This window comes from Varanus komodoensis, unplaced genomic scaffold, assembly GCF_004798865.1.
Source record: "Varanus komodoensis strain SLA01 unplaced genomic scaffold, ASM479886v1 scaffold9, whole genome shotgun sequence".
Classification (NCBI taxonomy): domain Eukaryota; kingdom Metazoa; phylum Chordata; class Lepidosauria; order Squamata; family Varanidae; genus Varanus; species Varanus komodoensis.
In genome coordinates this window covers 19,738,490-19,751,352 of record NW_025336598.1, presented here as the reverse complement: position 1 = coordinate 19,751,352, position 12,863 = coordinate 19,738,490, and the positions used below count along the sequence as shown (strand labels likewise).

The window sequence follows — 12,863 nt, the reverse complement described above, 5'->3', positions numbered from 1 at the left end:
ATGACCTGTGGAAATGATCCAATTGCCATTGGTCCTTGGAACCCTTTTGTGAGCTCCAGTGGTCTGGTTCACATGTAATGAGAAACCACTGATGGTGAATACCACTGTGATGATCCTTATTATGGCAGTGACCACCATTTTTATCATTTGAGCTGCAGCAGGGGCACACTGTTAGGGTCTGGAGAGTCGTCTCTCCAGCATTTGTGGACTTCCTCTTGTGCTTGTCCTGGTTTTAGAAAATGAGTCAAACCAACAGAAATCCATGAATGCTGGCAGAACAACAATTGTGCTACCAACAGCCTTCTTTTGTACAGCATCATAAACAAAGGCTCTTGCATGTGACACAGGGATGCTGCTTGTGTAGTGTATGTAGGAGGATCTGTTCCTGGCAATCAGCCCATGAATACTGAGTGCACTCAGCCTGAGTAGCCAAGCCCAGGGAATCCAGCAAATTCTTCACACATCCCCACACAATGCCATGTTGTTACATGTGAACTTGGCAAAGGTGGGTGATTGAGGTGGTTGACAACCCATCTTGGTCAGATTTGCACATAACAAGTTCATGTGTGCCTCAGTGCAGGTTGAATATTCAGAATGCTGTGATAAAAATGCCTCAGAGTGGCACTGACTTGCACCATTCTGAAAACATTTTCACTCCAGCATAGAATACTGGCCTGCATTTGTGTAACATTTAATGAACATTTAGCACTATGAATTTGTTTGCATGTCACAATACACTGCCATGAAAATAAGCCTCAATAGGTTGGTTGCTCACTAACTAGCTCACACATTCCCAGCAAATAATCAGGTGCTCTCTAACTCGATGTGTCTTGTTTCCTCCTTAGTCTTCCTGCCTATGTCTGGCAGGTTTCCCATGGGCCTACGTGGCACCACGTTGGCAACCTGTTTCACTAATGAGTGTAAATGTATTCATTAATGGAATAGAAATTACTTTATCGATATTTTAAACTTTGGGAAGATAAGCAAATTTAACTTTTAAAAAAGTCTTGGAGGATTTTGACAAATTTGCTAACATGCAGTAACTATTATGCTTATTTGTATTAACTACTGTGCATAAATGGAGTAAGCCTAAGCAAAATAGTTACTGCAGATTTGTCCAAGTTCTTCACATAAGTAGGGAGAAAAAAGTTTAATTTGCTCAAATCTCCTGAAGGTGAATCTCCCCCCCCCCGCCCCACATATACACACACATTATATATGTGCAAATTTCCTGAAAATGGGGAAAGAAACAAGGAATAAATTTATGTACATTTTCCTTCAAATGGGAGAAAAAGTTGTTGCTTTCCAGGAAGGTAACAAAATGAAAGACTAAGTTGCCTAGTGTCATATCAACGCATAAATAGAGAGGGGCCATTGCTATGATTAGCAAGATCACAAGGGACAAGCAGGTTTTTATCCTGCTTTTATCAGGCAGCTCTATAGCCATTTTCATCAAGCCACTGTGTTGTTAGATTACAGTAGACCACCTTTAAGAACCCAACAACAAACCATGCATTCTAAGAGTGTCTTGTGTATGGTTAACCAGCCATACTAAGGAAACCACAGCATGTTTGGACATCTTGGCAAACCATTCTGAAACAAACAAGGATGACAACCCACTCTGGGTTGTTGCATCATATAAACCAGGCCTTACAGTGTGAGGAAGAAAAAGAATCCACAGTGACTTATTTTCCTTGCCCTATGCATGCCATTTACAGGTCACCTCAGTTCCATAATTATTTGCTGTTGTGTTAAGGTTGCCATGTTGTCTGAACCTAACTAGGGTGGTTTTCAAACCATCACAGACCCCTAGAGCAGGCCCTGTCATTTGAACCAAACAAGAGTGGTTTCCAAAACAACCTGTGAGTTGCATGAATTAATTTGCAGAAATCAATGGAATCTGTCCAAATGGCACTAAAGCCATGTGGTTTTGGGGGTCCTATTTGTACACATTTAATAGTAGTTTAACAAATGCACAAAGTCTAACTTAGAGATGGAAATCTGCCCCACACTGAGTAGGTGTAAGCATGGGGCCAACTAACCAGACTCATCTGTGTATGTAGGGAGTTAATCATGAAAATCTATTGAATTTGCACTCCCTATTGGATTCTTCCCACATCCCTAGATGGGAGAGTTCAGTACTCTTCTGACACCTGGTGGTAGGAAGGAAGAGTGTGTGAATGCAAGACCATTTTCAACCCATTTAAAGTTGGCTCCAGTATTAGTATTGGAATTCTGGCATATGAAAACACGTAAGCCATTTCTCCTGTTTATTTGCTTATAGGCACTAAGCAATAATGGAGAAAGACACACACAGAGAAAACATTTTATTCACAAAATATTTTTGAACCACCTGCCATCCCTCTGTGAAGCATGCAGACCTGCCCAATTTTACAAATGAGCATCACTTATTTCCAGTTTTATCAGGAACATTGAATTCCTTTTTCTAGGATACTGATCCCTGTTGTTTGCACTAAATTTAATTTACATCCCCAGTCCCAAAATAGGTAACACAACATTAAATCCAAATGATGATGACATTATCCTTTCATTACTGCAAGCATAGTATCTTAAAGGCAGCCAAAGAGAGAGAGTTATAGCTCCCTTCTGTAAGATGCTTGCATCTTGAAGAGTATTAAAGGTCAAAAAGTGGTGCCTAACAGTAGGCAAATAGTGTATAACATGGACATTCTGAAATAGCTGGTGAGATACTGGAAAAAGTAATTTTCTAGATCAGGGCAGTCCAACTTTTCGTACCTTGAAGACCACATAAGGACTTGGGGGTATATACTGAGTTTTCAATATATTTATTTAATTTAATATACACTATATATTTAAACAAAGGAGAATTAATTTTATGATTATTTTAGGACCAATTGAGTGAAAAAGATTGCCTTGGGGGCTTGTGATCGCTGCAGAAGTCTGACCACAACCCAAGCTCAATGACCACTCCTCTGGAGTGGCCCATCTCTTTCTTCCCTGTTTCTCCCACTTAGGAATGCTTCCATGTGACCACCCCACCCCCACCCCTTCATTGTTTCTTGGAATTGGTGTGCTGAACCTCTTGTACTTGTGCTAACAAACCCTCCCCAGCATGCTCTGCCTGCTCCTGCTGACACGTTCAAAGGTGCTGTGTTCCTGATCGCCAATGTGCTTGTCAGCTGGAACAGTGTGGGGCATGCTGGGGTGAGCTTTTGTAGGGCTGCCAACCTGACTTTGAGCCTCAAGAAGAGAGCAGGATGGGTAGGTGGCCTCAAGAGAGCGTGCTGCAATCATGCCCATGCCATCACTGGAATCCGGACTGGGGGAGGAATGTGGGGGCTCCAGGCAGCAAGATGGCTACAGAAAAAGGCCTTGGGGGTCACATGCAGCCCGCAGACCACATGGTGGGCCACCCTGCTCTACATTTAGAGTGATCAAGCTGTTTCACTTTTAGTCCAAACCACTATATTAAATGGAGTGGGAAAAGCCTGTATTTCATTTCAGACCTTGAGATTTATACTTATATTAAGTAAGGTAGTAATAATGGTAGAAATCAATTTACTATTCTGGGAGTAAACTGTGGTGATTTGCAGTAGATAATTACTGTTCCTTCTTCTTCTCTAGCCTCTAAGTAGAAGTTTGAATGCTGATGTTCCAGAGCAACTTATAACTCCTCTGGTATCTTTGGGTCACATTTCCATGTTGGCACCAGACCAGTTTGCATCACCAATGAAATCTGTAGTTGCAAATTTCATTGTAAAAGATCTCCTGATGAATGACAGGGTAAGATTGAGAAACAATGAAACAATGAAATTTGAAACAAAATGGAAAAAATGAAGAAGTGTTTTATAAATATCTGATAAGAGCCTGTGAAAAGAATACAAAGTTTATTCAAACCCTTTAAAAAAAAGTTATTTTGCACATTTTTTTCTTTGAACTGCTTTCAATTCTGTGTAAATCTTTGTAGTCTACAGGTGAGAAAAACGGGAAATTATGGTCTCCAGATGAAGAGGTTTCTCCAGAAGTTCTAGCAAAGGTAGTTTAATACCTTGTCTGCAGTTGTGAGATGTAGATTTCCTACAAAAATAAGTACCAGTATTATTCTTGATTAGCATAATCTGTATAAGTGACCTTTGTAATATCTCAGCCTTTGAAAAACTTCACTTTCAGTATTATTTAATTAGAAAAAATGATATTTTGCTTTCTCTCTTTCATGGCAAATGTTGCATTCAATGCCTTTCAAAGCTATACATGAAATTAACATCATAATAAATTATTACTTCATTTGTTATACATACATACCATATTCTGTGATGTTGGATATCACTTTACTAAGAATAGAGCTATTATTTTTCATTTTGTCATTGTTTAACTTTTATAGTGCTGATATTAAAAGAAAACACAAAAAGTAAGGAAATATATAGCTGCTCTAAATTTTAGATGAGTTAGTTTTCAGCTAAATTTTTAGATCTGTCAGTTCTTTGTAACCACCAATTTCTCATTTTCAGTTGTCTTTTGCAGTTCAGTACACAAAACATTTAGATAAATAATTCAGCAAGCTAATTGAAGTTGTGACAAGCATAATACAAAAGCATTCTCTTTTCCTTAGTCTCATTTACTTTAATGTCCTTGCATGAATATTGCTTTCATTCATGCACTTTTGAACATACATATACATTTCTCTTGTTCTGAAGTTAAAGATGAACCTAATTTTTGTCGAGACCAGTTGTTTTTGTATAGAACTGACATTCAAACAGTAACTACTTGAAATAAATTAGATGACTTTACTATGCTACTACAGTTCTTAATACTTCGTGTTATCTATGAATAGGTTCAAGCAATTAAACTCCTTGTACGTTGGCTCTTGGGTATGAAAAACAACCAGTCAAAATCTGCAAATTCAACGCTCCGGTTATTATCGGCTATGCTAGTCAGTGAAGGAGATTTGACAGAACAAAAGAGAATCAGGTAAAAGTTTTACAATTTTTCAGGGCTTTTGTCTATGTACCAATCTAGCAAGGGAGATGCATATATGAAAGTGAGAGTTCCACACATGATTCCCTTGTTAGATTTCATAAAGTGGGTGCAGATTCAGCATTAGACATACAGTGTTAGACCCAGTTACACCTCAAACAGTATGGTTAAAATGAGAATACCACTCTGTCTTCAGGTTTGACTGGGAAAGCATACATATTTTAAAAGTTCCTAAGGGTATACTCTTATACATCATATGATGCTCTCTGTGGCTCAGACTGAAAGGAAATGAAGACTCCATAGAAGCAATAGTTTGTATTTTGAATCCTATCCAAATGTGTAAAAACTGTGCTATCTGACAAATGAAATGACATCCTGATCATAACAAGTTACTTTCCATTTAAAACCTACCTAGGTATTTGATTGTGTTGCTGTATACACCAAGTCCTTGCAAGTGGTGGAAGTGGCAATGAAGCTACCAATTTCTCATTGTGCTGGGATTTTCTTTCCCATTCTTACAAGTCAGCCCCAAAGCTGATTCAAGTCTGAGTCTGCAAATCATAGCAGTGAAGGATCTAATAAAAAGCTAAAGATGAATGCCTGAAATGTTGTGTTAATGTGTCATCACTTACATGGAATTGTTAAAACTATTTACTCAGCCAGAAAGCCTGTCGCTTGTTGGAATGATTATTGTTAGGATGTTCACAGTGCTCATGTATCTTTAGATACAATTGTGATTTCTGAGAAAGAGGAAGAATAATTTTCTTCTGTATGCAGCAAATCTGACATGTCCCGTCTACGACTGGCTGCTGGCAGTGCCATAATGAAACTTGCGCAGGAGCCCTGTTACCATGAAATTATAACCCCAGAGCAATTTCAACTCTGTGCGCTGGTCATTAATGTGAGTAACCAAACTTAAAGTGCTATGAGGTGGACAGTTAATTAAGGTAGGGCAGATTCCCTACAATAAAACTCTGTTCAGGCTAAAATTATGTGTCTCCCTTTTTTAAAACTGAAGATGCGACATAATATATAAATATATTTTAAAATTGCAGAACTGTTCATGAGTTTCATAACCCACATAGCTTGTTTTGGTTGTTCCATTACACTTACATCATTTTTTCCTCTTCTAGGATGAATGTTACCAGGTGAGACAGATATTTGCTCAGAAGCTGCATAAGGCCCTAGTAAAATTACTGCTCCCATTGGAGTACATGGCAATATTTGCACTGTGTGCCAAAGACCCTGTAAAAGAAAGGAGAGCACATGCAAGACAATGCTTGCTTAAAAATATAAGTATACGACGAGAGTATATTAAGCAGAACCCTGTGGCCAATGGTTAGTAAATTTGCTTACAAATAATATTTTTTCTTTACTTTTTGACTCCACATTCTTGTTTTGGTCGTATGGAATAATAAAGCAGTGGTTGTATTTATATTCATTTTGAGTGCTGTTCCCTGATTTTATTAATAAAAAATTAGATTAATTTTACAGTTTTTTGTAAAATACATTCGGTTACCTATTTGCATAATAGCAAAATAGTGAAAACCCTTGTGTTCAGTATTATGTCTTGCTTGTGTAGCTTGCTCATGAACTTTTTATATATTATTCTAGAAAAGCTGTTATCCCTGCTGCCTGAATATGTGGTACCATACATGATTCACTTGTTGGCTCATGATCCAGATTTTACAAAACCTCAAGATGTTGATCAGCTCCGTGATATCAAAGAGTATGTGTTTTCTTGTATTAGCTGCTTGGAAAACTTGCTTTTCATATTAGCATTATTTATTCATTTCATTCAATTTCTATTCTGCCCCATAACCCAAAGGTTCTCTGGGTGGCTTACAAATGCTAAAACAGCATGAAAACATGCGTGGAATACAATAAATCAGATAAAATAGATAAAACAATAAAATAATAGCTAACATCTCATAATAAAATATACCCGCACACCCCAAATAAATTAAACAGATTAACTAAAGTTAAATAATCCATAAATTAAATTTAGCTAAATTAACCATAATTGATTAAATTAAAAATAAGTCGTATGTCTGGGCATTCAGAATGCATTCCTTTTTAAGGAGAGAACGGTATTTGGTTTTCTCTAATGCACCTAAACAGTACTAGGAATTCCATATGAATTTAGGAGTACTCATTTTGGAGGCTGGTTTTATTAATTTTACTGGTACTATATTCCTCTGAGGAGTTTAGAATGTCATCTAGTTACTTTCCACAAGCAGGATCCCATCCATACCGTTTAGCAGTCCAGTCCTACTTAGTTTTAGCAGTAGAACTGAATCATGTTTCTTCAAGGCCATTCTCTAAGCATGATGGTCATTCATTCATTCATATGTTTAGGGTTGATGGATTTATCTGTAAATGATTAACAGTTAAACTTCCAAATATCTAATTTGGGAAGCTTTAACTCCACATAGATTACCTTAACTAAACTTTCAGATCATATTGTCCCAAGGTCAGTACTCCCCTCTGCACTTTATTCTGTCTCCTTCCTGTCTAGAACTCCTAAGATAAGTTTCCAGTTTCTCTCTTTGTGTTAATTTGGAGAAAAGAACCTAGTTTATAACATAGATAAATTTCTGCAATATGGGATTGTGGGAGATAAAAAGCAGAAGTTGAAGGGATGTACTGTCAGATTCATATATGCTCTCTCTTTAGGAAAAGATGTCGTGTTTAGGAAAAGATGACGTGTTTCACGGTCTTTGTATTTTCTAAGGTGCCTGTGGTTCATGCTGGAAGTCTTAATGACGAAGAATGAAAATAACAGTCATGCCTTCATGAAAAAGATGACAGAAAGTATCAAACTTACACGGGATGCACAGTCTCCAGATGAGCCAAAGGCCAACGAAGTAAGATATGTGAAAAGAGAAGGGCTTTGAACCCTAAGTTTTGAAGTCAGTTATTGAGCAAGATGGACAGAACTCTTCAGAGCAAGCACTAACCCAGAATCTCTCATTTCTCTCCAAAGTGAATTTTAGTTGTAAGCATTTTAATGTTGGCAATGCCATCCTTACAACCCCTCTGCCCTGCTGTCTTTAGTTGCCATCAAGCAGTTGGAAATATTTTTCATAGGAGAATAATATGTGTGAGTGTGCCTGCACCTGTGTATGTGAAATGGACAAGTGTACTGTAACAGTAGGACCCTATGAGAACTATTATTACACTATTCTAGAAAGGTACTCATGTTCGTCTGTTGCAGGGAAACTGAAAGGTCTGGTTGTATTAAACATGTTTTTTATGTTTTTATATCCCAGATTCTTTTGAATCAGTAGCCATCTGCTCTGTTTGTTTAATTTAATAAAATCAAATTAAACAATTTAATTCAGCCCAGGTTTGGATGTCATGTCAAACCAGAGGCTGAATATTCAAAATGGCTGCCTGCATTTTCTGGAACTCAGTGTGGCTTAATAAGCCATGGTGGGCTTTGGTGCTCATGAGAACCGGTTCAGTGAGTAATGCTGAGTCAAATCCTTAATATAGCTGGCTTACTGATTTATTTGCTCTTATTTAAAACTGCAAAATAATCTTCAAAGTACTGTAATCATTTTTCCCCTCAGAAACTCTACACTGTATGTGATGTGGCCCTGTGTGTAATCAACAGCAAAAGCGCTTTATGTAATGCAGATTCTCCAAAGGATCCTGTATTGCCAACCAAATTTTTTACACAACCTGAAAAGGTAATTTTGTGAAACAATGAAAATAAATCTTTGGCTGTGCTTTCTGCTTAACCATAGATAGCTTCAAGATAATTATCTAAATGCTGTCTTGTTCTCTTACTCTCTTAAGAATACTTTGTTTTTATTAGGTTATTTTATAAACGCTGAGCCAAAGAAATATATTTTCTGCTTGTCTATAATATATGGGATCAATAACAGTTGTAATATAGACTAGTCATATAATGCCAATAAATAAATAAACCACAGTTCAGCATATATTTCTTTCTTTAGAATGTTCTTTAGATTAAAACCTGGAGTTCCTGAACTGTGTATACTGAAAATATTAAAGTTAAAAACAAATTATCCTAAATTTGGCCTGAAAGGCTAAGTAATCTCTTTTCTTTCCTTAAAGGATTTTTGCAATGACAGGAATTATATTTCAGAAGAGACTAGAGTTCTTCTTTTAACGGGAAAGGTACTGTTTATGATCCTAGTACTTTCTTGAACATGTCACATTGATAACAACTCTCTCAGGTGTTTTGGAAAATAATAAAATGAAATACAGATTAACTGAATGAATTACAATTGGCAACCTGTTCACATTGTGATTCTTCCCACATTTACCTAAAAATAAATCCCAGTGAGTTCAGTGAGCATCACTTCTGAGAAACATGCTTAGGATTGCACTTGATTTCAGGTGAACTAATGTAGGAAACTTGTAAATGGTGTCCTAAATTGGAAACTTCCAGTTCTAGAACAATAATGTTCATTTTCATGTGGAATGTGTGAAGCAATTCCAAGATTTTGTGGTAGTTACAGAGTGTTAATATTAGAATCCTAATCTGAGCAGGGTTTATTGTATTTTTTGCTCCTATACTGAAATCATAGAATAATATTTAATACGATCTAAGAGGAAATGATCCTGGGACAAGTGCAACTATATCTTTCAGGCTGTTCTGAGTTTACGCTAATCTTGAAGGGGAAAACCAAGGTCTTTCTATATAGCCCCATGTTTAGAAAGATTAGATTCACACAAAAATGCAAGCCATTATGGGGAACCAGCCACAGTGCATTGTATTCTGCTAACCCAGAACATTTTCTACAGGATGGCTTGTGGAGGGCAAAAAGACAATCTGATGACCCATGTTTTTTTCTGGAAGTTGTTAGGACTGTGATGTCTTGTCATAGTATCCAAGCCCAGACAAACACTCAGCAAGAGCAGCAAAAACCCTTTCCATTTTTTGACATACTTTCCTGGATGCCTGGGGTTACAACCAATCCAGCAATGCCAAAGCAAGAGTTTGGAGTGACAATCTCTGGCTCAAGCTTGGATAGTCCATTGACAACCCATTTTGGGTTTCCACCACAGCCTTTTCCTCTTCTCCTTTTTGCAATCTTTGTGTAATTACTGCTTGTGACAATGACATCCCTTCCAATGTGCCCAAATGGAAGAGCAGCTGTGGCTAGTTTGCCACCTTTTTGTTTACAAATTAATTTTTAAGCAGCATAAATCTGCAAAAATATGTTTATATTTTTACCACTATTTTTGGTATTTCAGGGGTATGTAGATAAGCATTGGCAAATAACTGAAAGGTCTTGCTTGGTCAGTGTCACAGTAAGTGCCTGTCGTGAAAGTGGAGTAGGTACCAGCCCATGGTCCTTAACCAAACAAGCCTGCAAATATTTTAATTTGTTACTGTGCTTTCATTTGACAATTGTGAAATAGCAAGGTGTCAGTGGAAAAGCAGAGCTTTAAAAAAGATGTTAGCTTGTGAAATGGATGGCATATATATTACCCCTTTTTGAGCCAGAACTTCTGGTTTTGATGAGCAGAGTCTTCATCTTCAGCACTTTCTACCCTTTCGCATGACTGTAGGTGCTCAAGAAATGCATGCACATTTATAAAACCAAACTCAAAGATCCTGTTTACCACCTAATTCTAAAACTGTCATATTGTTTTCAATAAGATAGAGAAGCATTTTTGATAAATTGTTATATGTAAATTATATATATATCAAACTTATATAAACTTACTTTGTTTGTTTGTTTTAGCCTAAACCAGCCGGTGTATTAGGTGCAGTAAATAAGCCTTTATCTGCAACTGGAAGGAGACCATATATCAGAAACCCAGGATCAGAGACTGGAAGCAATAATAGTGTAAACTCAGAGTTGAGTTCTCCTGCAGGAAACAAATCAAGGTACAGTGTTTTCAGTACAACACTTCAGATTTTAAAATGGACTCTTACATTTAAGGGATATTTCCTTTCAATATGGATTGAAATGTATTGAGCAGTTTGTCATATTTTTGTTTTTCTGTTGATATATTTAAATTTTCCTAACCTAACCTAGAAATTTAGGGGTTACTCAGCATCATACAGGCCATTGATTGCAGAGATACAGGTAATACTTGGACCTCTTGTTTCATCTTCCAGGCATTGAGATGTTTTTAATTTCAGAAGAAATAGTTTCTAGTTTAATAATACTGATAAGCTGCTAACTACTTTGACACTACAATAGGTATAATAGATACAATAGAAAGTGTTCAAATAATTTACAACAGCAAGCAAAAACTGACAGCAGGCAATTAAGTTTGTACAGTGGACCTATCTAAACTACTGATATTTATTGCATTAGAATGTTATTCCAAGTCCTTTAATGAAGGGAACCCATTAGTTACAAATCTTGAGATGAACCTATTTAATACTTACTTACTTACTTTATTTATTATTTGTATTTATATACACCCTAATAGCCCAGAAGGCTCAACCTTATCCTGCTTGAGCCAAAGCATCCAATGTTAACAGCCTCATGATATCCTAAAACAGGCTGAAAGCATGTTTTTAACTACCAGATCATAAACAGTTATACTACTGATACAATAAATTTCACCATTCAAATAATTTTCATTTTATAGTTAATTATAATATGTTTTATATAATAGCAATACAAAATCCATTGGAATTTAGATAATGGTTGATTATCAATTGAAACATTTTCTCAAGCAAAATGAAAACCATTCTCTCATTTGTCCTTTTACTTATGTGGAGTCTCAACCTGGGAGGCAGTGTGGGCTAGTGGTTAAGAGTACGAGTCTAGGACTCGGGCAATCTGGGTGCTAGTCTCCCTTCAGCTCACTGGTTGACTTTGGGCTAGTCACAGACTCTCAGCCCAACCTCCCTCACAGGGTTGCTGTTGCAAGGATAAGAATGAGATGAGGAGAATTTTGCAAGTTGCCTTGAATTCCTTGAAGGAAAAAAGGCAGGATATAAATATTACAGATAAATAAAATTATAGATTACATGCCTCTGTAAGATATATGGAATATTTATTTCAGGGTTAACTATAAAATTGTATGCCTATAATGCAGAATAACATTTCTGAAAGACAACCTGTACTTTCAGTATAAGGGTCTGCTGTAGTTGCGGAGATAATGAATTTGACAGTTAAGGATGCAGTTGAGCACTTAAGGTAGGTACACTTAATGCCATTAAAACCCAATATATTTACGTTCATCAGAATCTCTGCTAGATTATGGTCAGATAAAGGAAGACTTCCATTAGCTTAAAGTGAGGGCTTTGGAGGTAGAAGATCTTGGACCAATCCTAATTCAATTGAGAGCTCTGTTTTACATCTTATTCACATCTTTTCATTTTAACGAGTTGATCAATTAGAATGGAATAGAGGAAATACATTTCTGGTTCACATAATTATAAAGCAAAACAGATGTGCATTGACTTTTTAAAAAAAATTGCTCCAACAGAGAACAGAGTTCAGACATATCAGAAACTGGTGTCAGTGAAAATGATGAAAATCCAGTGAGGATTATTTCTGTCACTCCAGCCAAAATTGAACCTGTAAAAAACAAGGTATAGTTACAATGCTTATTCTTTTTTCCACCCTGCAATAAGACACCCAGATTGAATAATACTGATAACTTTTCTGATAAGTGGGAAGAAAGCAGTTGAGAAACTTAAAGCAAGATTTTTTTTTAATTTGAGTGGGATAAAACATTTTATTTCAATAATTTTGATGCCAGCTGCACTGCTTTGAGTATAGGAAAGGAAATAATGCTTACTCATATGAAGTAATATTATGCAGCAACTTATTATGCCAACGTTTATAGTTGTCTCTAATTTGCTTTCTGCCCATAATGCTTTATGATTTAATTAGTTTTACAGTAGAAAACATGAGCCATTACAATTCAGTGAATGGAATGTTGGACTTAAACCAGGG

The 12,863-nt window shown here is 36.6% G+C and overlaps 1 protein-coding gene and 1 long non-coding RNA gene across 3 annotated transcripts in view; one reads left to right on the top strand and one right to left on the bottom strand.

The window, feature by feature from the left end:
* The window catches only part of PDS5A (PDS5 cohesin associated factor A), a 68,738-nt gene that overhangs the window by 50,015 nt on the left and 5,860 nt on the right, over positions 1–12,863 (top strand). For both annotated transcript variants that reach the window (XM_044418234.1, XM_044418235.1), the window contains exons 21-31: positions 3,607–3,765; positions 3,950–4,018; positions 4,814–4,950; positions 5,734–5,857; positions 6,090–6,294; positions 6,571–6,685; positions 7,691–7,823; positions 8,532–8,651; positions 9,043–9,105; positions 10,683–10,828; positions 12,391–12,496. In XM_044418234.1, coding sequence (XP_044274169.1) covers positions 3,607–3,765; positions 3,950–4,018; positions 4,814–4,950; positions 5,734–5,857; positions 6,090–6,294; positions 6,571–6,685; positions 7,691–7,823; positions 8,532–8,651; positions 9,043–9,105; positions 10,683–10,828; positions 12,391–12,496 — 1,377 coding nt within the window. The remainder of the gene's footprint in view (positions 1–3,606; positions 3,766–3,949; positions 4,019–4,813; positions 4,951–5,733; positions 5,858–6,089; positions 6,295–6,570; positions 6,686–7,690; positions 7,824–8,531; positions 8,652–9,042; positions 9,106–10,682; positions 10,829–12,390; positions 12,497–12,863) is intronic.
* LOC123017101 lies at positions 3,808–6,189 on the bottom strand. Its single transcript, XR_006413537.1, has 2 exons — positions 6,070–6,189; positions 3,808–4,059 (listed from the first exon to the last, which is right to left on the bottom strand). It is a non-coding gene; the product is annotated as an uncharacterized LOC123017101 (long non-coding RNA).